Source organism: Plecotus auritus (genome assembly GCF_963455305.1).
Source record: "Plecotus auritus genome assembly, chromosome: 5".
NCBI classification, from domain to species: Eukaryota; Metazoa; Chordata; class Mammalia; order Chiroptera; family Vespertilionidae; genus Plecotus; species Plecotus auritus.
This window is the reverse complement of record NC_137776.1, coordinates 6,485,475-6,511,966: the sequence shown is the minus strand read 5'-3', so window position 1 is coordinate 6,511,966 and position 26,492 is coordinate 6,485,475. Positions and strand designations below refer to the sequence as shown.

General features: G+C 43.2%; 1 protein-coding gene across 4 annotated transcripts in view; it reads right to left on the bottom strand.

Annotated features, from left to right (window-relative positions):
* SLC39A10 (solute carrier family 39 member 10) overlaps positions 1-26,492 on the bottom strand; it is a 104,872-nt gene that overhangs the window by 11,818 nt on the left and 66,562 nt on the right. For 2 of the 4 annotated variants that reach the window (XM_080669864.1, XM_080669863.1), the window contains exons 2-5: positions 7,487-8,511; positions 5,375-5,582; positions 1,513-1,682; positions 605-805 (exon numbers count right to left, since the gene is read on the bottom strand). In XM_080669864.1, coding sequence (XP_080525990.1) covers positions 605-805; positions 1,513-1,682; positions 5,375-5,582; positions 7,487-8,500 — 1,593 coding nt within the window. In that variant the 5' untranslated portion in view covers positions 8,501-8,511. Of the gene's footprint in view, positions 1-604; positions 806-1,512; positions 1,683-5,374; positions 5,583-7,486; positions 8,512-19,669; positions 19,770-26,492 lie in introns of those variants that run through there. The other 2 variants (XM_080669862.1, XM_080669861.1) reach the window with 2 other exon arrangements.

The window sequence follows — 26,492 nt, the reverse complement described above, 5'->3', positions numbered from 1 at the left end:
TTCTTGGGGAGAAAATTCTTTTGATATTTGTGTTATTCTCATAAATGTGACAGGAAACACAGACAGTTCATGACAAGCAGGATATGTGATCAACAGTCCAAGCATCATCTCCCAAGTGGTTTGTCGCTCTTGAGAAGAATCACCATTTCCTTCATTTACCTTATTTCCTTCCCACAAAGCTTCCTGAATATAAATTCTTATACCTCTAGTACTCTACCATTGGCAAGGCTTTTCTGATAAAGAAGTATGCTGTCTGAAAACATTTTCATTAAAGTGTATGACAATAAAAGCCACATATAGTTGTATATTTTTGCATTTTTGTAAGCGTAAACTGACCAATATCTTTTGCATCCTGTTTAACTCAGTTAAATAAGATGTGACACAAATGAGCTGAGACTGAGACTACTATTTCTTGATTATAAATGCCAAAATAAATGTAATGACCAAAAATGGCCAGGATCAAAGCCATTTATTACTATAAAGACAACCTATTAAAAAACAGATTTAAGTCACACCAACACCATAATTAAACACATGGCCAGAAAATGATGGTCTTTGAGTTTTACATCCCAGAAAGTGAAATAAAGAACTGAAAAGTACTCACCCTTTGCTGTTTGTAGTGCTGAAACATTCTAAGGCAGTGTTCAATGATAAATAACAAGTAAATGCCTCCTAGAGCGACAAGTCCTTTCAGTACAGCATCATACTCTTCCAGAAACTTCTTGGGCTCGTGTCCATGAGAATGGCCATGCCCATGCCCATGCGCGTGTGCGTGTTGGTGACTGTGATCATGTCCACCCTGAGACTGGTATTAAGAATAAGGAAAATTTTGAAACAAATAACTAAAATGCTATTGAAATGCTATGAAAGTACACTTCATGGTAACTCTACAACAAAGACCACCAACTCAAATGCTGAGAGGGGTTAGATACATGCTACAGGCAGAGAGCCATATCAGCAGTAAGCAAACAGGGAGCGAGCGATGGGTCCTCTGTCTATGACCCAGATCAATGCCCATTATTTAGTAAAAATAAAACAAAAGGAATTCACCAATGGGTGATCACTTGTGACTAACTTTTTCTTAAACTGATTATACAGAAGTATATACTGGAATATATGCTTAATGTTCTATATTTTAAACTTTAGCAAAAATAAATATATGTGTGCTAATAAAGTTATGTTTAATTGTGAAATGTACACGTTTCACAATATTAATCTTAGAGAACTTTAAATATTAGAGAACAATTGTTAAAGTACACATCTTGGTGATTTGACATGTATACATTCTGACAGGTGAACATAAAACTGACATTACCAGTCTTTTTGCTATTTTAAAACCTAATGATTCAATTTATTTTAAAAATATTGCTATTAAAACTGCTCAAATGGAAAAAATATCCTGTTAAGCAAATAGCACAAATACTAGATTTTTTTGTTAGAGCTTGCAAAGAACTTTTTAGCTTAAATACTGTCATTTTTATTTTATTTTTTAAGTTTAGAAGGATTTCTTACATGGGGCAGCAGATGAAGAAGGGCGTCTCCACTCATTGTTCCTACAGCTAGAGCAACAAGGAATGTGAGGAGGAATTTGAAGCATCCCTGGTTAATGATGGGAACCAAGATCACGCCGAGCAAGGAAAGCAGGCTAATGACAGTGACAGAGATGATACCACAAATCCATGCTGCGGGAAAGAAATTGATAGTCAACATTAGCATAAAAACATAAATCAAAAAAGCTCCCAAGAAAAATAAACATAAGATAAATGAGTCATACCCAGACTATACTTTTTAAGAAGCTTTATATTTTGGTACTGTTATGCTTAAAAACAGAACAAAATAAATAACCATATAACTAGCTTAAATACTTAAAAAAGGAATTAAGAAACTCAGAGCAAATTATAAATAGTACCTCAGTGGCCCACCTTATCAGAAAAAGGGACTTGAAATGAATTAAGGCTGTGATTCACTCTTACTATCTAGACTGAATTGTAAAGGCAGAGCCATAGCAATAAAACTGTTTATTTAAAGAATCCTATATAATAAAAGCCTAATATGCAAATCAACCGAACGGTGGAACGACCTATGACGCGCACTGACCACCAGGGGGCAGACTCTCAATGCAGGAGCTGCCCCCAGCCCACAGGCCCCAGGCCAGCCAAGGCGGGTGCCAGAGGAAGGCGGGGGGTACCCGATTGCCCCGCTGGTCGCCCCACAGAGGGAGGTGACCAGCTGCAGCGGCCGGGTGGGGTCAGCGAGTGGGCGGCGCTAGGCCGGCCAAGGCGGTGCCAGCAGGGGCCCCCCAATCGCCCTCCCGGTCACCCCACAGATAGGGCCCTGATCGCCGGCCAGGCCTAGGAACCCTACCCATGCTCCAATTTCGTGCATCGGGCTCTAGTATGATTATAAACCTCTCCTGGGAGCATTAGAGAAAATCAAGTACATAATATGCTGTAATCTTAGTAAATCTTTCTTTAAAAAGTTTAAGAAACTACCTATTAGTCCAAAATGGAAATACATTCACATGACATACAAAGGAGTCTTAGTACTGTATCTCATTTCTTATTTTCACAAGGATAATTCAGTTTTACTTTCCTCGATATCATCACTCCTCCACACCCAGTTCCAAACCCCCTTTCCTCCAATTTGGCTCTCTGTACAATTTACTTAAAAAACCAAAAAACAACCAAAAGAACCCCTTACTTTTTAGAAATAATAATATTTGCATTTAAGCTTAAGTAAACTCTTATCATAATTCCCTAGGTGTTGAAAAAAGCAATTTGGGTGATAAAATTCTTCTGATTTCTAACCAAGTTACTGTGCTGTTTAAATCACAATTTATTTGGTATGAAACAAAGACAAATAAAAACTGGCTGGTATGGCTCAGTTGGTTGAGTGTCATCCCAGCACCAAAAAGTCACCAGTTCACTTCCCGGTCCAGGCACATGCCCAGGGTGTGGGCTGGATCCCCTGCAGAGGGCTGTAGGAGGCAGCCAACCGATGTTTCGCTCTCAACATTGATGTCTCTCTCTCCAAAATCAATTTTTAAAAAACACATTAAAGAAGCATCTTTTACAAAATGTAGACCAAACTAAGAATGTATAAACTATTAAATACAACTACCAATGTTTCCTTTGTTTGCACCCAAGATACCAACTGCAATAAAAAAACACATGCTAAATGTCTGAAAGAAACTTCACTTATTCTGCAAATTAGGTCGCTTAAAACGTTAAAGGTCTTCGAGCTCAGTTATTCACCAATTCCCCTTCTCATTATCTAGAGAGAAAACGCGTTCTTTTAAAAAGAAGCGCTCATCTGTGGAAACTTCCTAATTAACTTGCTTCAAAGCATGCGCACGATGGCCGTTTCCTACACTGTTTCAGCATTTTAATTGGCAGAAAATGCTTATCAACCTATTCACACCCCCCTTGGCAATTAAGCGAGGGTCAGCCCTATGACTAAACGGGCCCATCTTGTGAAACAAACGAGTTGTACAGCACCCAGCACCCAGTCTACTGGGCGGGCGGCAGTCTTTGAACAGTTAGTGAGGTAGTAGCTGTGCCTCCACGGGAGACTTACACAGAACAAGTTAACCTTCCTGATGGAACAGCAGTCATTAAAAATAATTTCTAGCAGGGCTTTCTCTCTGCAATTACCAACGTCGATTAGGACATAATTAATTCAGTCTTCATTTCTGACAATGCTAATAACCACCTGCAAACAACTGATCAATATTCACTATTAGTAATGTATTTGTCTTCAAAGCAAGTACAATTTCCTCTAAGGCTTTTCAGATTGAATAAACTGTAATTTTCAATATTACTAGTCAAGCATCTGTCAGCAGCTTACTCTAATATGTAGATTATTCCAATATTACAGCATGGAAAACTCTAAGTCATAATCTACAGTGGATGTGGAAGCCAAAATTAGAATTTTTCAAAACCTTAAAAATAAAAAAAGGCCATTAATTTTAAATCCAGATGTGACAATCTCGTCAGTCTCCGTCTTCCCTGTAAAGACAAATGACTTGTTTTAAGTTCAGTAACCTCAGGCCTAGCTTCCCCTCTCTCCTGTCACAGTGACAATGCATTTACTCCTCCACCACGATCAGGGAACAGGAAGCCAGAGAGGGGCCTATTTTATCCACCCAAACATCAGCGTCCAAACCCAGGGCGTGGACTCCCTTTGTCTCCCTCCACTAAGCATACCAGTCTGGACCCAGCTGTCCCCCTAGAAGACCGTTCCTGTGTTTTTTCTTACTAACCTGTATTTATAGCAATACACACGTATGCCAGTATTTACCTCTATACCACTTTCCTGTCTGGCTGCATCACCTGCTAAAACACTATGAAGTAAACTAAATTAACTCTCTATCTCCCGGTCATATTCTAGCAAAGCATACTTAAGAACCCTTTTAGCAGGAAGCAGTGGAGCACAGCACAGGTTAAGAACATAATGGTTACAATTACAGGCTTCGGTTTATCTTTTAAAATACAGTTTACTGAATTTATTGGGGTGACATCGGCTAATAAAGTTATATAGGTCTCAAGCATACAATTTTGTAATACGTCATCTGTATGTTGTATTGTGTGTTCACCACCCAAGGTCTCGTCTCCTTCTATCACCAGATGTTATCCCTGCCCCTCACCGTCTTTGGTCCGCCCTCACCCCCTTCCCTCCTGGCAATCACTGTGCGTGACGTCATACGGTACTTGTCTTCCTCTGACTGGCTTTTTTCACTTAGCATAATACCCTCTAGGTCCCACTGGCTCTCCTCTGTGCTTCCTTAAAAACAATCATCTTAGCATTTCACCAGAGCCCTCAACCCCTGCTAAATGTTAAGCAATTAGGACACCAAATAATTTTAACTAGGGGCCCATTATTTACATTTGCCCATCAAGAAAGATCCATTTAGCCCTAACTGGTTTGGCTCAGTGGATAGAGCGTCGGCCTGAGGACTGAAGGGTCCCAGGTTCGATACTAGTCAAGGGCATGTACCTTGGTTGCAGGCACATCCCCAGTAGGAGGTGTGCAGGAGGCAGCTGATCGATGTTTCTCTCTCATCGATGTTTCTCTCTATCCCTCTCCCTTCCTCTCTGTAAAAAAGTCAATAGAATATATTTAAAAAAAAGAAAGATCCATTTATCACAAACCTGTGTATCCTTTTTCATCTAGTTCTCTAGCAAAATCCTTCCTCTGCAATGCCACACTATACTGCCATGTCTCCTGTCTTACCCAAGTCTTTTTTAAACACACATATTAAAACATATTGAAAGACACAAAAGGAGGGCAGTAATTCGGAATTACTTTCAAATTCAACTACATAAAAAAAATTAGAACAGAAACCACGTTGAGGAGAAAAAGAAATCTTTCTTACCCGATGCCCCAACATTTGCCTTATCTTCCGGAACCGTATTTTTATCCTTACTTAAATCTTCAACTAAAAGTTTGTCGAAATGTTCAATACAGAGTCTGCTGTCAATCTGATATAACAACGCAGGGCAAAGGTATGTGAATAGATCAGCGGAGATTGGAGAGTTGGCACCGTGACCATAGTATTTTAACAACTGAGTGACGTTCAAACACTGTAAGGAAATTGAAAAAACAAATTAAGTAAAAGAGCATTTTTAAAGGTTATGCAGAAACAATTTACTGTATAAAGAAAATATTCTAATTATTATTTGAAAATAATTTGTAATACTATATATATATTAGAAATAAAGCTTTTGGATAGGAGTTTATGATAGGGATACATTCAACTTATTACCCAAGATTTCTTATGCGTTTTAAAGGTTCTTCCATTCTAACACATGAAAGATAATGATCTATTGCCATTGATCAGAGAGATTCACAACTGTAATCTCAAGATTCTTACGGGAGTGGGGGGCAATCACTGCTCTAGTCAAAGTGTATTTATTAATTACTCAAGATTCTTACTTGTTAAAAGGTGTTAAATAAACTTAAATTACTTTAATTACTTTGTATGCTAGTATAAGACAGACTTTTTCTCTGCCGACGGGGATTCCAGCCCAATGCTAAAGCTGAAGGTGAGAACAAAGCAGCTTCGCCCACTAGCACTTCAAGTGCAAGACAGAGCAAAGCAGGAAACAGGGCAGACGAGCTTGGCCCCATCACACACAGCTTGGCCCCATCACACACAGCTTGGCCCCATCACACAGAAAACTAGTATCTAAAACGAAGCCCAAAAGGTGGTGCTGCCCCTTTTCTGTGCAAACCCACTTAGCCAGCACGCTTGTTTTCTGACTCGCTACCTCACTCTACGCCTTCACCGCCATACAAAACCAAACCCAGCACACCCCCAAACCCAAACATGATTCTTCCCAGGTTTTAACAGAAGGTGCTACACTATCCACTGCATACAATAGTCCCAGAAATCCGGAGAAAATTTAAAATACGCATCAGGTTTGATGACGCAAAAAGTAAACATTAATAATAATGTCCAGTTATTAACAACAGAAGATTCTAGGCTATCACCCTAGTAACAGTTGAATATAATTCTCTAAAAGTAAACTAAGATTATCAGTGTTTATAACTGCTAAAAACAAATTGTCTGGTGACTTCTCCAGGGAAGAAACACAAAGATATTTACTTAGATGCAAAACATACTTAAATTGTGAAGACAGAAACAACAAAGGATGAAGTCTTATTCCATCATATTCTATATTAGATGGTGCTGCTTTTTATACGTATGAACAATAAATTCAATTTTTTCTAAACTTAAGAGTGATAAAAATTAGGATAATCAAAGGTGTTAATATACCTTTCATAAAACAAAAAATAAATATGTTTAAGATTAATATAGTTTTAAAAAACTAAGAAGGAAACAATTGATGTGAAATTATTCCAAAAAATCATGAAAATTTAGAAAACACAAACCCCTCCTGACTATTGGAGTTTCCTATTATTGTATCTTTCTGCACTCACCCTAAATCTGTCAAAGGCATGAGAAGACTATATCATGAGCAAGTAGGCCCTATCATAAAGTGACATTGAGAAAAGAAACCTACGATATGCACAAAATACCCGATTTGGAGCTATATCAATGACTAGGACCCATTCCGTAATTAATTCAGTAAGTTAATAGTCATAAAAAAGAAACTGTCTAGTCACTTCCCAAGAGGAAAGAATGAACAAAAAAGGCTTCAATTTTCAAATATCTGGAAACCAGCTAATAACATGAAAACTAACTTAAGAAAGTCATAAGCAAGATAATAAAATAATGAATATAAGGTTATATTTTCTAACAACCTTCAAACATTGAGATTTTAAGAACCCAAATTTGAGAACAAACAATGCAAGAAAAAATCCGAATAAAAACTTTAATCAGATTTAACTTCCTCAACGTGTTTATTTTACATTACCTAGAAATGTTTTAATGTGATTAGCTACTCCGCCATTACTTCTCTTTTTACCTAAAATGCCCCACAATTACCGAAGAGCCATGGAACAGCCATCTTTTGGTACTCACCTCATGCTGACGGTCTCCTTCGTTATGATCTTTGTGACCAGCAGCTGAATAAATTGCACTTTTTTTAACAGGTGGTGCTTCTCGCTTTCTCGTGTGTCGAAGTTCACCTTCATTATCAGGATCAGGATCTTGGTGTCCATGACCAGGATCGTGACCATTATGTTCCGGAAGGTGTCCATGAGAATGACCCGGGTTATGTACACGGTCAGGTTTATGGACCCGATTGTGCTCATACTGTTCGCCCTGGTCGTGGTGAGAGGGAAAACCTGGTGTGATGACCTCGGAGTTGTCATCGTTCTTCCCTTTCCTCTTCCTCTTCCCTTTTGCTGGCTTACTCTCAGAATGTTCCTGCGTCTTATTGGTCTCGGCGGCAGGCTCGTGGCTCGTCTCCCCACGCTCACTCTGCGTCACGGAATCATTCGAAAGGTGGCGGGTCGTGTTATGATCGAGGTGATGCCGCAAACAATGGTGATGACACAGCCGGTGATTCCGGTCGCGCGTATGTTTATCGTCAGCCTTGACCGACACTTCAGCGGTCTCTTTCTCTGGGTCACACTTATGGTATCGCTTTGTCGCTACGCTGGTCGCCGTTTGGTTTTCTGAATTTAAATGCTTATGGGAATGCTGGTGGTTGTGCGAGTGAAAATGCTTTCCCTCCTGAACGGCCAGAATATCTAAGTGAGACACATGATCGTGGCCAAGATCCTCATGATTGATCTCCACTACTTTTATTTCTCCGAGGCCCAAGTTCGTTAAGAGTTTCTCCAGCCCAAAGAAGGATAACCTTCCATTTTCACCGTAGCGGTCAAAAAGTTTTTCAATGTAGTAATTCTTTTCGTTTTTGGCGGCATCCAGCTCTGACAGTGTGCTCGGCTCCGACTCTGTCAGCCCGTGATGGTGCCTGTGGTGCTCCTCCGGCCCATGCTCATGCGGCTCATGGCAGTGGTTGCAGTGATGAAAAATAAACGTCAGCAAACAAATGAGGCAGAACTTTGTGTGCATGTGTACCTTCATTTCTGTTCTCCCTACAGGGGTTTAAAGAGAGGGGCAAGCATTAGTTTGCACTTAGTCACACTCAGAACCACCAGACACTCTCCAGCAGTGCCCATCTACGCGGCAAATGTTTTACCCCCCCTTTTTCCGTGGCTCTGAACCCCTTTCCTCGTCCGTTCCCTGTAAAAATGGCCCCTTTTATCAAGAGCGTACAGCCCTTTGAATACAAACTGATAAAGACTCATCTGCCAGACTTCTACCAGGCATCTACTCTGACTTCCTTTTAGCACAACACTGCAGAGTCTATACATTTATACAGGAATTGGCTTCCTTCTTCTCTGGTCCTTTACAAAATGGTGTGCTGATTCTGCTCTGAGTCCCTCTGGTAATTGCAATAAGGCAAGATGAAATAAAATGATACAATGGGTGAGTTATAAAGAAATGAAACTGTCATTATGTACAAATGATAGGATGGGGTATGTAGAAAATCCAAAACAATCTCTAAGAATTAATAAGTTAATTTAGTTAAGTTGCTGGATATAAGAATAACATGCCCTAACCGGTTTGGCTCAGTGGATAGAGTGTCGGCCTGCGGACTGAAGGGTCCCAGGTTCGATTCCGGTCAAGGGCATGTACCTGGGTTGCGGGCACATCCCCAGTGGGAGGTGTGCAGGAGGCAGCTGAATCGATGTTTCTCTCTCATTGATGTTTCTAACTCTCTCTCCCTCTCCCTTCCTCTCTGTAAAAAAATCAATAAAATATATTTTTAAAAAAATAACATAAAATCAATTGTATTTCAATATACCAGCAATAATTAGAAAATTAGAAAACAGTATTATTTACAATAGCAAATAGCTAGTATAAATAACAAAAGATGTGCAAGACCTTTACATAAAATATCACAGATTATTATTGAGAGAAATGTAAGACATAAATAAATGGATGACTATGTCATGCTTATGATGGGCTGGGATACAGATCCAATGTAAGCCCAATCAAAACCTCCGAAGTAATTTTGTGAGAATCTGAGACACTTTTAATACTTAGCTGGAAAAGGCACGGGCCGAGAAGGGCCAAGGCCAAGATGCTTTTGAAGAAGTAGGAAGAGGCACTCAACCACTTACTAAAGACGGTGTGGTGTTTGGTGTGGGGGTGAACATACCAGATCCACAAAACTGAGAGCAAAAATAGGAAAGGGCTCTCTTTTCCTTGGTGACTGTCAACTAGATTTCTATATACAAGAAAAAAATAAAACAATCCCTCTCCACCTACTAAACACCAATGACAGATGGATTTTAAATCTAAATCTAAAACAATAAATGTGAAAGCAAAAAAATGTCCAGAACTGTGCTCTCCAATACGGCAACCACTAGCCACATGTGGCTCTGTAAATTTAAACCAACTACAATTATATTAAAAATTCAGGCTTGGCCAGGCTGGTGTGACTCATAGTTGAGCACCAACCCATGTAACTAGAGGTTCGATTCCACCAGGGCACATGCCCGAGCTGTGGGCTCAATCCTCACCAGGGGGCGTGCAGGAGGCAGATGATGATGGATGTTTCTCATCGATTATTCTTTCTCCCCCCTCCCTTTCTCTCTCTCAAAAAAAAAAAAAAAAAAAAAAAAAAAAAAAGGTCAATGAAGGCACATTTAAAAAATAAATCTTAAAAAAAAAAAGCTAGCTGTAGCTTCAGTCATTCCACTCCTGCACAGCCATATCCATCGCTGAAGCATTTACCTGCCACCGCATAGCGGTGCGTGCTCCCTGCTCCCTCACCACTGTCCTTCTAATGGCTCCCGCCACCCTGCAAAGCCTCGCCTTCACGCTCCCGTGTCCCTTCCTCAGCAGCTTGTCGCTGTTACATGTCTCTGACTTCACACCAGCCTGCCATTCGTAAGCAGTCAGGTAAGATCACCTTTCCTGTCCATTAGGTTCCACGGAAGAAAAAATCCCTGTTCAGGGCAATCTTTTGGTAAATGAAGGTATTTTGATGACTGACAGCACAGACTATTTCCTCCCCACAAGGGAAGCTTTCTGTCTGATTCACTTTAGCTATCCTTATAACTAATCATTAAAACCATCAAGATCCTCTTTTATTTGTTAAATTTATCTTTATTGTTCAGTATTACAGATGTCCCCTTATTTCCCCCAGTGGCCACGTCCACCCCACAGCCCGTCCCCTCCCCAGGCCTTCACAGCACTGTGGTCTGTGTCCGTGGGTTATGCATGTAAGTTCTTTGGTTAATCTCCCCGCCCCTTCCCTCTGAGATTCCAGTCTGTTCCATGCTTCTCTGTCTCTGGATCTATTTTGTTCATCAGTTTATTTTGTTCATTAGATTCTACATATGAGTGAGATCATGTGGTACTTGTCTTTCTCTTGTTCACAAGGAAAATAACACAACAGTTAGTAAATAGTACAATAAGCTCTGTGTTTTGCAAACTCACAACTGTAAACCTACTTTTGCCCCACCCTGTATATGAAAATTACATAAATTCTTCTACAACCATAGAGCTTTCTTACAGCACAGTCCCTTTTCTTACAAAGCTACATTCTGATACTCAGACCTGGGTACATTTTGTGATACACAGAAACATAAAAAGGAAAACATTGTAAGAATATTATGAATGCCAGAAAAACAAAGTAGTGCACAAAAAGAAACAATTTACTACAATGGCTCAGTTGTAAATAACATTCATAAAAATGTAACACTAAATACTGTTTTGAAACAAAATTACAATATAATTGTACTGAAAAACTGGAGTATAGGAAATAAGAAGGTATATGAAGAAATGGAAAGAATGCTAAACCCTCCTCTTTCATTAATCAGATAATGGCTAAAATGGAAAATGAACCAAAAGTAGCGAACATGCTGGAGACATGGCAGCGAACAGCAAAACCATCACCTACAGGAGTCCTTGTTTCTCTGGGCAGAAGAATATGAAAGAAGGGGACTGATATTTCTCCTTCTCCCTGAAAATTCCATAGAACTACTGAATTCTTTAAACTATATTCATGTTCAACTTTGATTGAAAAAAAAAAACACCTAAAAAGTCAGCAATTATAAATCTTAAAAAAGTTTCTGTTAAGCAAAATCACATTATGTCATATGTGGAAGAAAATAAATTGTAGTTTCAAGATTTTTCACAAGCATTTGTAGTGTTTTAATCAATAATTTTAATTCCAGCTGGTTACTTGTTTCGATAATTCTAAGATGTGGAGAAAGACTACAAAATTTTTAAGTTTAAATGTCTTATGATATACTTCCAAATTGATTTCTAGAGAAATTAAGTTTTGTTATACTGCTACCAGCAGTATGATCACAGCATTCTCATTAATACTTGGTATTAATTTTGGAGTAGTATCTTGCCTTATTTTCATTTATATTTTTAAAACTATTCCTGGTGTCTCATTGTTTTTATCAACATATATGTGATACTACATAGTAATAAATGGTCATATTTTCTGCAAAAAAACACACTCCGTTCTGCCCAGTGCCTTTTAATTTTGATTACAATGCTTTACCCTCTCATGAATGTTTTCCTGCACATGCACTATTAAACTGTTTTTGTAACTTATTCTGACTTCGAAATTTAAGAAGTTTCCTCTCTCCGTATCTAATACATATTTCCGTCTTTTAAAAAACTAAAATCAAAATGAACATGACCCCAAAGACCTAGGACCCCCTAGCATCCATTTCTTTTTTAGGGAAAATAAAAACATCATTGAACTAACCATATATTCTTACTTATGTTAAGAAAGTTTATATGTTAGCCTCAAAAAAACCTTCAAGTTCTTGTGTTTAAGCAAAAATCTTCCTAGTAAAAGCTCTAATATTTCTTATAAACTATAAATCGTATTATGTACTATATATTTACAGTGGATTTAAAGAACATTTTTCTTAAGATCTCTTTTGGTGATTTGATTTTAGCATACCTTTCTGGTTTCCTTCTTCAGCTTTTTAAAAATTGGTATGATTATTTTCTTGAAAATATTTATTTATACTGGTTATATACATAAAATTATTCACTTTACTAGAAAAAAACTGTAATATCCTAATTAAAATAAAATCTTTAAAAGTATGTTCCACTTCCCTTACTGCACCTGGGATGTTAACTGGCACAGCCACTATGGAAAACAGCATGGAGGCGCCTCAGAAATTTCACAGAATTACCACATGACCCAGCATTCCTCTTCTGGGCATCTACTCAAAAAATTGGAAAGCATTCCTTTGCAAAGATATATGCTCCCCTAAGTTCATTGCAGCATTATTCAGTGGCCAGGACATGAAACCACTGAAGTGTCCTTTGACAGATGACTGGATAAAGGTGTGGTACATATGTACAACGGAATACTACTCAGCCATAAGAAAAAATGAAATACTGCCATTGCAACAACATGGATGGATCTTGATGGAATATCGTGCTAAGCAAAATATGTCAGGAAAAGTCGAAAACCATGTGATTTCACTCAGTGAGATATAAAACTAAAAGTAACAAATAAATAAACATCAAACACTCATAGACACAGACAACAGTGTGGTGGTTACCAGAGGGAAGGGGGATGGAGGGGTAACAAAGGGTAAAGGGTCAAATACATGGTTACGGAAGATTTGACTTTGGGTGGTGGGCATGCAATCCTATATATAGTTGATGTGTCAGAGAATTCTGTACCTGAAACATACTACTATATAATTTTATTAACCAATGCCACCCCAGTAAGTTTAATTTTTTTAAAAGTATGTTCTGAACATTAAAAGTTATGCAGTTAAATTTCTATACTAAAAAAGATCTATGGGGACAGAAAACATGATCTTGTTGCCTTATAATATATATATTACACATAATATATAGTATCTAATTATTCTCTATTGGTACATATGTAATCTTATGTATAATTATATAATACTATATTACAATCCAATGTTTTTCTAATATGACATTGTTTTATTTATTTCATTGGTGTATAATAACAAATCATATATCATTCTCTTTACCTTGATAAGGTATGTAAATCAATCTTGCCATAGTCCCCTTCATCAAGAAGGTATAACAGTGTGAGGTATATTTCTTCACAGAAACAGAATGACTCATCTTCAGAAGTGCATTAAGATTATTCAAAAACATTTGTTCACAGACCTGTAAACATGTGATCATGAATTGTTTTGTGTTCTTTTTTTTATTTTTTTATTGATTTCAGAGAGAGGGAGGGAGAGGGAGAGATAGAAGCATCAATGATGACAGAGAATCACTGATCAGCTGCCTCCTGCATGCCTCCTACTGGGGATCCAGCCTGCAACCAGGGCATGTGCCCTGACAGGGAATCGAAAACTGACCAGCTGGTTCATAGGTTGATGCTCAACCACTGAGCCACACCAGCCATTGACCTATAAGGGGAATGGGTGAAGAGACGAGGAGGAAAGGGGAAGGGAAAGGGGACAGGCAGGAAGAAGACATAAAAATATGAAATATATTCTGCTCTGAAGGAGGGACAAGGAAGATAAAATTACTTTTTTTAAATTAGTCAACTGTGAGAGCTGCTACAACAGTACCAGACACTGTATGGCACTGTTAGGTGGTAGCTCAGAGTTGAAGGCCAACGGCTTCACATTCCAACTCCAAGCACCGATGAAGGTGTTACACTTCCTATTGAGGGAGAAGGCACCCGGGAGAGACGGAAGGCTTCTGCATTATCTAGATGAGAACACGAAAACGCACACTCATGTTATGCACTGATATTTGACTGAATGTATTTCTACTGAAGTATTTTATAGGCTCCAGGAAGATAGGATTATTGTAGTAACAGCAATTTGTCAAATAACGACAGAGCATTAAGAACTGGATCCAGGGTTGGCAGGCTTAAAAGGACCAGATAGTTAACATTTTGGGTTTTACGGGCAGCACGGTGTTTAAGGCAACTACTCAATTCTGCCATTAGGGCACGAAAGTAGCCACACACAACACATACCCAACGGAGAAGGCTGTGTGCCAATATTTAACTCACAAAAGCAGGCTGATTTGGCCTATGGGACATAGCTTGCTGACCCCTGGCTTACCCTACACATTTTTTAAAATTACCAATTCAGTGGACAACTGTAGGGAAAACCACTATCTTAAAACTCACAAATTCACAGAATACATAAAGTGAATTCAGAAGAAAGTTTACAAGAGTGAGGGCACATCTGAAATGGTTTTTTAAAATTCAGATATTAATAGAACAGTGGGATGTAGATCTGTGTTGTCTGGTTACTCCAGCTGAAGGCTATTTAGATTTTCTACTTCCTATATGAATGAAAATAAGCCTAAGAACTAAAGTGATCATTGACTGACAAGTCTAATTACTGGATGAAAAATAACCATACATAATTCATAGCGATTCTTCTAACAATACTCCGGTCCTATAAAAGTACATAACCTTAATAGGATAAAGATACTTTCCTACAACATTCTAATTCATTACTTTTCTAATCTCCAAAAACCTCTTTTCTGAATGGAATGGATGGTCCCCAAAAGTAGGGCGCATATTAAGGGTAAACATGACTCTTGGAAACGTTAACGGAAGGACAAGTTCTATCTGATACCTCCTTCTCTTTTCGGCAGTAAAATATCTAAACTATAAAGAGTAGCCCTAACCGGTTTGGCTCAGTGGATAGAGCGTCGGCTTGAGGACTGAAAGGTCCCAGGTTCGATTCCGGTCAAGGGCATGTACCTTGGTTGCGGGCACACCCCCAGTAGGAGGTGTGCAGGAGGCAGCTGATCGATGTCTCTCTCATCGATGTTTCTAACTCTCTATCCCTCTCCCTTCCTCTCTGTAAAAAAGCAATAAAATATATTTAAAAAAAAAATAAAAATAAACTATAAAGAGTAATTACAAAATTAGGTAATTACAAAATCATCTACCACTCTAGGTGAATATAATTTAAACAAAGATTTTAGATTTTATCCTTATACTTACATCTATAAATACCACCACCACTGTATAACAATAAATTGTGCTTTGATACTATATAATAAATTGTGTTGTTTTTATGTCAGAACATTAACTGTGGTCTCTTATGCAGCTGGAAATAATTTGAGTGCTATTGTTATGTAAATCTTTACAATTTGAGTTATAAATTGCCTTTATACCCACTGAACACACTTTTGAATACTCTGATAAATTTTTGAGATTATATTTGCTCATTTTGGAAAAACCTGTCATTGTGTGGCCCACTCACAGAACTTATGAATAGAAAATAATGAAAAGAAAAAGAATAGTTTGGAATACTGATAACTAGCATAATTTGAAACTTTAGTTTACAGGAAATCTTGTGATTATTAAAGGTCCAAGAGACTATTTTTCAGAGCTCATTCTAAGGCACAGCTCAAAATAAAATAGAACTTAAAAAACAAAAGCTCACCATCCATGCAATTTTAGCATATTCAATTTTATTTTCAGTACAGTTGAAGCAACAAAAAGTTATATGAAACTACACTGATCCCAGAAAGCAATTTTTTTATCCTCACCGAGGACATGTTTTCATTGAGAGAGAGAAACATCAACGTGAAAGAGAAGGACTGACTGGGTGGCTCCCATCCGGGGGTTGAACCCGAAACCTAGGTAAGTGCTCTGACCAGGAATTGAACCCTCCATCCTTTGCTGCACAGGACGATGCTCCAACCAACTGAGCCACCTGGTCGGGGCCAGAAAGCAAATTTTTATATCACACTTTTCAAGACAAAGCCCAGATTAAATAAATCAAATTTATGGTATTCACATACAAAGCAATTTAATAGATACACCATTAACATATACCCCTTTTCCTGCTTTGAAAAATCCCCTACAGAGTCTTGCAAGGAAACCTGGTATTATACTGTTTTATCTCCACACAAAACTCACCCCTATTTGGAAAATGGGGAGCTAAAAGCAATAAAAATTAACCAATTCAAAATGACTGTGTCTGTCTTATTAGAAACCCTAACCAGCAGCTGGCGAAGTGCCAGTAGACCAGGACATCTAACACTAAGGACTCTAATTGTAATTTAAATAGATTGGTTTCAGGAAAAGGTGAAGAAAGTGAAGTTACACTCAAGAAAACGGCAAGGGGAACAGACACTAGGGGGCAGCACCAAGCTGTGGGTCAAACTGGGCGCTTTTCTAACTTGTAGTTTTTAATGAGAATGTTACTGTTTAATGAAAGATGACTTCATAGGTTTATAAAATTTGTTATAAAGGAAAAGACTAGCTTCCTGTTTTGATTGCCCACACTGCTTTTCCTTTTTCTACTGAGTCCGGTCTTTCCTCCCATGATGATCAAAATGCACCCGTGACAATGTCCTTTGGATGAGAAACAACACAAGCCCATGGTATTTCCCTTTCTTACGGCAGGCACTACACAGACAAGGGCTGACGTTTCTACCCAAAGTACTTCTTTGGGCTGATGCTAAATTTGTGGTGTACCCGACATTCTTTAAAACTTGATTAAAGAGCTTGACAACCAAGCTTTGAATTCACTGAGTCATGCGCCGTGAACATGTGGCACCAGGCTGTGGAGAAAGTGCCCCTCCAGGATTTTAGTCTGGCAGGGTAAAGAGGATGTGTATGTCATTGTACGTTAGGCAATGCAAGGGAGGCAGAAAAAAATCCGATGGGTTATTGCACATGAGTCAGAGAATGATAGCCCTAGGATAACTACCGCTGCAAAGGCCCAGTAGAGACCATCAAACCTCACTCGGGGGGTAACCAAGTATCCGGGGAAACAGAAAGTGCATCTATATATATGTATACACAGTGAACTGAGTAGGTTTTGGTTCCTTATGTCATTTAATGGTCACAGTAAACCCATGAGGTAGGATTTTTTTAGTATTTCCAAGCTCACATATAAAAAGATTAAGACAGCCAAACTAAGTAATAATGGGTCAGGGTTTGAAACCTTAAGTCTTACTCCAAAGCTGAGGGAAGGAGGGAATAGAATAATAAGGTAAATTCTCTTTAAAAGCAAATTATCATTCCCATTGAATAATTTCCCTTGTATATACCACCTATGGCCTATATTCTCCATAAATCAGTTAAACACCCTCCCCACCCCCCACAGTCGTACTAGAGTAGTAGTACTTGCATACTAAACTTGAGGTCTCTTAAAATACTTCAAATCAGGTGCTCAAAAAAGGTGAAGAACTGCATTTAGTCTTTAAGGTGTTAGTAGAATGAATATAACTTGCTAACAGGAAGAACAAGCACCGGTTAACATGTAACATATTACTGCTACCACCTCACAGGAAAGGGCTTCCAACAACTTCATTCAAAGTAGCACCACAGCCATTCCTGCCCAGGGAGGGGTTCTCAACCAGGGGTCTGGGTACTGAATTCGGGTTTGCTAAGTTTGATAGGGGAGAAAACCACTTTACTTTTCATTAACCGCTGAAATTTAGATCTTCACTTAGGACCATAAGCAAAAATCACAGTCACACACAGTACCTGAGAGTTATCACTAGAAATCAAATCCTTTGAAGATCATGTACAGTCCTTAATAGTGTGAAATTAGCCATTAGACCTGCCACTTCTGTTCATGCTTCCCTGAAACATACATGACTTCCTCACGTGTAAGTCATCATTCTATTTCAGTACCACTGGTTTCTGTTGTAATCCTACGCATTTTGTACATTTAAAAACATCATTCAGAGGTTCATCCCTCAAAAGGTTATAAAAAGCCCCTCCAGGTGGTCACTGTTTCACATTTATCTTCTTCGTATCAGTTACGGATACAATGTATTCCTCTCTCCCCCTCCCAGAACAGTCAGTGAGGGCAGGGGCCTGGATTGTCTGGTCTGGACCCGCAGGGCCTTGAACAAGGGACAACGAATATTCAAGATTTGTGTAAAAATACTCAAGATTTGTGTAACAGGAAGTCCTCATACTATAGAACCGCCCTAACTTCAGGCTTCCAGTGGTCTCCCCGACACCACCCACAGGCTAGCCAGCCCCCGGCTTTTCCACCCTGCTCCCCGGGTCTCAGGCAGCACGGAGACCGAGTGTCCAAGCGCTGGGCTCCGCAATGAAAGGGAAACGGGTCACCCGCCAGGTCAGGTGCACCCCGGAGGCGGCAGCTCCAGGCAAAAGCAGGGGACCCACAGCGAGAGGCGTCAAGTAAGTTAGGGAAGACGGCAGAGACGCAGGGCCTGCCCCTTTCACAGAAAATCATGTGCTTTAATGTCACTCTTTATTAGTTCCGCAGGCACTGGAGGGAGCGACCCTGCCCAGGGCGCTGGGGTCCGCGGGGGGCGATCCTCCTCCTCGCCGGGCGCGGGGCGGCCATGCGGGCGGCGCCCACGTGAACCTACAGGAGCCGCGGGAGGCCGTCCACGTCACGGCACTGCGCCCTGCGGGCCGCCAGCTCAGCCGGGGGACTCGGGGGGGCCGGGGAGCGGCAGGAGGAGTTGAGCAGATCCCCAGATCCGGGGAGGGGTTCGCCCAGGTCCCCCACCCCTGCCCGCGCTGGGCCCAGGGCGCTCGGGCCGAAGCGCTTTCAGGAACAAAGCCGGGCTGCGGCCCCCCTCCCCGCGCCCAAGGTCCCCCGAGTCCTCGGCTCCAGGGACCCCGCAGGCCTCGGGGTGACGCCCCGGCAATCCGCCTCGGCCAGTCGGTTGCTGCGGGGGAAGCAAGCCCCCACGAGGCCTCCCGCGGTCCGGGCGCAGAGGCCGCGTCCGTTAGCCTCCCGGGGCCGGAACTGCGGGGCCCCGGCTGCATCCCGCCCCCCGCGGGGACCCCGCAGACACGGGGGGACGGGTAGGGAGGACGGGGGCGCCGGATACCATCTGCCTTCACCCCCGCCGAGACCCGCCTGCGGGGCCGCCCGCCCGCGCCCCCCGCGCGCAGCCCCCCAACCGCCGCCCGCCCGGCGGTCCCTCCCGCCCCCGAGGAGGCTCCGTGGGGCGCGGGTCCCTCCCGCACGCGAGGCCCAGGCCGCCGGGCCGCCCAGCGCGCACACGAGGGCCGCGGCGTCCCACGCGCTGCCCCACGCTCCCCGCCAGCTCGCCGCCGCCGCCTGCGCCGCCGCGGGGACCCCGCGCCCGGCCCCCGAGGTCCCGCAGCCGCGATGCCCCGGTCCCGGTGTCCCCGTCCGCCCTCGCCGTCGCGGGCTCGCAGGCTCCGCGGCGCTCGGGGCCGGTTCTGGGGGAGGGAATGTAAACAAATCGGGGTTTTATAGTTACCTCACCCTCGAGTGCCGTGTGCATCTCCTCTCCGCTCGGTACCAAAAACCCCGGCTGCACCAAAGCGTGTATTCACAACGCCCGCTGCGCCAGCTGCGTCGCGGAGGCCCGCGCGCCGGTCGCTGCGCTACGCCAGCGGCGCACGGAGCCCACTCCGGCCCCTGCGCAGCCGCACCCCGTCCGCCTGCTGGGCGCTGCGCTCCCGGCGTCCACGCACCACCCAGCCATTCACTGCGGCAGCGCCGCTTGCGTAGGGCGACCGCGCCGCTCGCGGGCTCCGCCGGGACAGAGCCTACGCGAACTGCGGAGCGGGCCTCCGCGCTAGTTTTGTTCCGAGAAAGAAGGACGCGGAGGAGTTGGGCTGCCAACGACGCATGCGTCGAGCCCCCTTCGCCGCCAGCCTTCCCTCCCGGCGAGGCACGTCGGGGGCAGCGGCCCGGGGGGGGGGGGGGGGGGGGGGGGGACGGGTGAGTAATGAACGCTCCGAGCGCAAATGCTTTACGCAAAAAGCTTTCAGCTTTGACAAATTAGGATGTTTATCTACGTGAGTTAAAGTAATCTTTCCGCCTCCGGGCAAAAAGCTCAAATTCATTGAGCACTAAGTGCGAGGTCTTTTGCATACTTCTCCCCCTCCCCCTCCCCGCCCCGGCCCAAACCCCATCATTTTTTTCTAAATCGGCCTTCGGAGCCCCAAAGAAGAGGCTGGGTCCCGGGAGCATGTGACGCACTTGGAAAATCCTTGAGGCCTCTGACACCTCTCCAAGGTCCTCCACGCCTCCTCCCGCTCACGAGCTCCTTCTTTCTTCCCGCCCCGCCAACGGCAGGCACTCCCGATCCGGCCGAGCAGTGCCCCGGCCCCGACCGCATCGTGTTCATGCTTGCTCCCATTCCTTCGCTCGCTCGCACCGGACCTGCCGCCCGGTCGGCCTCCTCCCTCGTCTTGAGCAAGTCAAGGCCCATACTGCCTGCAAGGCGGCCGGCGCCTTCCCGCGGCCCCGCGGCTCTGCTCCCCTCCCCTCCCCGCTCCCCGGCGCTGGCTGCATCTCCACCTCCACGGCGAGGCCTGTGAGTGTCCAGCCAGCGCTGACTGCCTCGAGTCCCGGGGGTGCCTTGTTGGTGTCCAGCGGCGTGGGTGACCCTGTCCTCCATAGCAACAGCAAGCTTCGCTGGGTGTCGGGCACCCCCCGAGTGCTTTCCGTGCGCAGTCATGTCATCCTGCGCAGCGAGGTGGCTGTTGCTGTCCCAGCCCAGGAAACCGAGGCACACGGAGTTAGGTGATCACAGAACCGGGAGGGAGGGGAAGCGGGGTCCAGCACGTGGACATGGCCCCAGATTCTTGCCCCTCGGAGGGAAGTCTGCCTTCCTGAAGGAAGGAAGGTGGTTCGGTTTTGGTTGGTTTCTCTACCAAGAGCATCTTCCAGGTGTTTGGGCGGTGCCTCCTGACGGCCAGGGGACCAGGCTTCCCAGGTGGCTTTTCTCCTTGTTTGGAAAAGGCCTGAGGTGTGGAGGGGAGAGCGCGAGTCCTAGCTTCAAGTCTCACCTTTGTCACTCCCTGGGGGACAGTGACCATGATCCTCAGACTCATGGGTGAATTAAGGGAATCGATCTAAATTGATTCGAAAGTCCTCAGATGTAATAAAATAAAAACTGAAAGTCTGTGGATTTCATAAAATCCATACAGTACACATACTGTATTTATATCCATACCGTACATCTTTTGGGCCCAAAGCACAAAATGCTTCCATTTGACCCTGATAGTTTAAGGCGCATAAGTATTGTACTGAACACATTATTATTACCTTCATAGTATATGCAATATCTGTCTTCTGAATATCCATGAGATAAAGCACGTACATCCCTCCTAGGTTAGGAAATCTACTTTGTTGTTTAATTCTGTATTCACAAGGCTACTCTTCAGCTGGTACAGGTACAGATGAACTGATGGGTCAAATATTGAAGTGCTCCATACAAGTCAGTCAGCGGCAGCAGCTCCCACAGGAATTGCCCCAGGATTCCCGGCCCTGTACCCGCCCTTTCTCTCAGGAGTCCCCAGACCTCCCACACCCAGGAACTCAAGGCTCAGATGGAAACCTGGAGGCCCCACCCTTCTAAAGACCCTCAATTCTAATTGGCTGTCACCTATGCTTTCCCAGCTGTTACATATTTTCCGAATAAAACTAGGGTAAGCTATTTGAAAACAGACCCTGTCTCCTTACCACTTTATTCACTCACCCAAACATTTGTCTATGATCACGGGTATTCATGCCGATGAGGGAATGGCTCAGAACAGAATTACTGGGCAGGGTAAATGACTGAGCTGCAAACTAGTACAGTTACATTTCCCGGTGGGAATACATTTCAGGCGACGGCTTGAAGGCTCACTCAGCAATCACCTGCTGAGTTAAACCATGCAGAGTGCAGCAGGAATATCGCTGCACTGTCTATTTTATCTTTATCCATTTTATCCACAAGACGTGTCAGGGAATGGAATTTTTAATGTGTCAGAATCGTAGAACCTCCGAAGGGGTCGGACAAGAAGCCCGTCTGAACTAGGAAAGCAGTAACGGGTGCCCTGTAACTCCAGAGGGGACCAGAGCAGTGAATGACGTGTGGATGGGTTACCTTGCATTGCTGCTGCGCATTCCCGGCTTCAGTGGGTCGCAGTTTTATTTGGCATATCGAAAATTCCCGGAGGCAGGAAAGAAGACAGCCAACGGCCTTTCTGTCTCTCGGGATTAGAAAAGAAGCTGCTACAATAAGTAAAGCACAGAAGAACCACACTGCATGCCTCAGTCTTCGGATGAAACTAAAGGAAGTCCATGTCATAACTTGTTTTTTTTTCCCTCCAGGAGAGGAGAAGATTGTCATCATTCACAGCAAAGTTAAGAGCCTTTAATTAAATTTATAAAGAACACGACTGATTCTAAGAAATCAGATCTTTCGAAGTCAATTATCCTTCCCATAAATCAAGCTTAGTAATAACCAAAGATTAAAAACCAAAACAAAAAAAAACCCTCCTTAACTTCATGTTCGACTTACACTGATTTTCATGTGGCCAAAAAAGTTCAGTTCAGACGAGGTTATGATTAGAGGCAAGAGTAACAGGAAGACTAAATTATGTTAATAGATAGCCCTGAGGTGATGGGTAGTAATTACCTGAAATAGGTGTGAAAAGATTGGGAAAAGGAGACCTAGGGAATATGTTCTAAACACAGGCCTCGCCCAGCTGATGTTGCTCAGTGGCTGAGCATCCATCCATGAACCAAGAGGTCATGGTTCAATTCCCGGGGTGTGGGGTCATGCAGGAGGCAGCGGGCGGATGGATGATGTTTCTCTCTCATCTATGTTTCTATCTTTCTATCCCTCTCCCTTCCTCTCTTTCGAAGAATCAATTAAAAAAAACAAACAAACGTTTAAACATAGGCCTCAGAATTAACTACCTGTTCACTTTCAGAGACTGTATTTTCAGCCTGGAAATATAAGGCGCCAGCTCTGGATCTGAACCCAGAGAAATGTGAAAGAGACATCCCATTCCTGGTTTTGGAGGCCGGTGGTGCTGTGAGCCACCCCCATGGCAGGATGGGGAGTGGGGCCTGTTGAGCAGCCCTTTTCCGACCCCTGGAGAAATCACGGCCCCACCAGCTCACCTAAAGCTCCGGCCACGTTGCTCAGTTTGTTAAGAGCATCATCCCCATAGGCCACGGTTGCTGGTTGGCGGTTCGGTCCCGGGTCAGGGCACATACAAGAATCAACCATTCAATGTATAAATAAGTGGAACAACAAATCAATGTTTCTCTCTCTGTCAAAACAATAAATAAAAATGAAAAATAAAAAGACTTGCCCTTCCTAAAAGGAAGACAACTAGTCCTTGAGAGCTTGAGCTTGTGTATGGAAGTTCAGGCCACAGGAGTCCTTTCTGAAGACAGGACTCGAGGAACTGACAAGGCCACGGTCTTCCACGGGGCCCGCGGCTTTGCGGAGGGGACACCAGGGCAGGGAGAGATGCGCTACCCTCACCTGTGAGAGAGAGACCAGAGTGACTGATCTGCCTGTCAAGTGAGACCATGCTGAGTTTAAGCAACAAAATGAGTTCCAGGCTATCTGAGTTTCGGGCTGTCTGCAGAAACAAAAATAGATTGGAGAAATGAAACAATTAAAACAACTGACTTCAAGCGACTCCCCACCCTGGTAGGAAAGTTAACTTCTATGTGATTTGCTTAGATGATGCTAACATTAGACTAGGCAAGCCCCTGACTTTCATCCCATCCTGATACAATCAGAAGGCCTTTCCCGTCAGACGGCCCTGCTCAGGGGAGAAAGACAACAAGGGAGAGAGGCTTGCGGCCTCCGATTCACCAGGGCAAATCCTTTCAAAACCAGACCTGAGACCCAGCCTCGGAGAAAGAGAGGGCCCACTCAGAAGAAGGAAAAGAAGCAAGAAACGCAGAGCTAGAGCCAGGAAAACAGGCAGACCACACATTTGCCTCTACGTTGGTGCCGGGAACCCCACACCTACTGCGTTGTGCTCACCAATCCCTGGAAATCCCCACGTTTTAGAGCTTTATTCCTGGGCCTTGAAACCCAAGGCAGTGGGACCCTGAGGGGAGTGAGTACCATTTTATTACTTATTTACACTGCGGCGGAGTACTGCTTCCAGGTCTTTTCTGAAGAGGGAGCTTTAAGGAGGGAGAGTATCTGGCTCCTTAAAGGGACAGAAGGGAGACTAGACACACCGCGGACTGCTCCCTCGGCGCCTAGCCCGCCGTGTCCGCCCACAGAGACCACATGAAGGGCAGCAGGCTTGGTACGCAGCCATCTGTACCAATCCTGGGGCCTTGATGCCAACCGGTGGGGATGCAGCAGAAACCAACTTTCCAAACCTTAACTTCTGGTCCAAAGGAATAGAAACAAAGGGACATAGATATCCACATGAATAATGCAAATTTGTGGGTAGTTACACTCTAAAGCAGCGGTCGGCAAACTCCTTAGTCAACAGAGCCAAATATCAACAGTACGACGATGGAAATTGCTTTTGAGAGCCAAATTTTTTAAACTTAAACTTCTTCTAACGGCACTTCTTCAAAATAGACTCGCCCAGGCCGTGGTATTTTGTGGAAGGGCCACACTCAAGGGGCCAAAGAGCCGCAGGTGGCTCGCGAGCCGCGGTTTGCCGACCACTGCTCTAAAGAATATTACCAACGTGGACGTGAATTAGCAATAAGTTACCATGTAACTATTTATAAAAACAGGTTCGTTTGCTTAACTGGTTAAAATTAACTCATTTTAAAAAAATTCATTTTAAAGTGTCATTACATGAGAGCAAATTTCAAAGCTTGCCTAGGGCTGCCAAGATAATTAATGACGAGACCCATCCCACAACTGACATTTATATGAAAACAACCAAATGCATCTTTTAAAATCAAGACACACTTGGTGCATCTTAACAAGTATTGCTTCTCTTTATTTTTTTTAAAATTTGACAGCAACGATACAGCAAAACTCCAAATGTTAGGCGAGGCAATAAAGTCATTGTGAAAAGAAGAGTAGCTTGTGAGGATTTCTGAATTTCTCCCGTACTGTTTCTAAGTAAAAGTTCAAGTGCTGTTTTATTTTTACTAAAATCCTAAACTTGCTTTACAGAATTCCATCCCCCGCCTCTCCTGCCCAGCGCACAGCTTTAGAGACCTTTCGGAAACGTCCTCATGCTTTTGGAGGAACGGTCTGGCAATGCCCAGCAGTTAGCCACCTGCTACGCTTGGCTCTCTGTCTCCCAGGTGACCTCATCCGCAGCCGCCACTGACTTCATTGCCCTCAAGTTTCATTCCAATTACAGCGACAGTTGCTAGTCTAAGCAGTTATGTTTCAGTCTTTTTTTATTTCCCACCCGAAACACACAGGAAGGTGTACGGTTTAAAAAACGCCAAGCACCATTTCAAATGCTTTAAATACTATCACCCATTTTATTCCGATGCCCGCCCTGCAAGGGAGGTATTTTTACGCCCATTTCATAGATGGAAAAAACTGAGGTGGTGACAGAGCCAGGACACCAGTCCAGACGGTCTGGCTCAAGAGGGGATGGATGCTCTTAACCCTTGCATTACTTCACCTCTTATATCAAGACTCTGCAGGTTACAGTTCTTGCGAGGATATCGACATTACTTTCTCTGCAAATGCCAATTAAAGAAGACCCCACAAAACAGTAGAGCCATAAACTGGTGGCTTCCCAGTCCACAAATGTCGCAGTTCAATGGACATTTTAAATGGAGCAAAGAATATAATAGACACATTTCTAGTTACTTGTAACGTGAGTGTTTGTTCTCTCTGGCTGTCTTTCAGCTCCGTGAGGTTGAATCAATTCCAAGGGGGATGTGTATTCCAGCCATCAGTCAATCTGGGTATACATTTAGTTGAAAGCTTTTTCCTCTTTCCGGTGATTTGATCTAGTTGTTGAAGTGTTTATTTTTACCGGGAAGGTTGTGTGAAAAGTTAGACAGAATCAGGTGTGTGTCCGTGACTTTGATGCCAGTCATGTAAATGTGAGTTACTCAGGTGCTAATCAGTGGAGAATGGGCCAGGTGCAGGCAGAGCTATTCCAGCAGATTTAAAGTGCAAGTCATTCAGGGATTAAAGGTTCATTTCGGACCTTAGATTTATATGAATCTATTTCCCCTGCAAGTCAAACATGAAGGAATGGAAATGTCTTCAGGCAACAAGTGTGTGTTCCTTTTATGTGCAAGGCGAAGAAAACAGGATTCTTGCACTTAGGTGGCTCCCAGTCCAGTCCGGGGTGTAATTAAAGAGGCAGTGGCAGTGCAGAGTAGCA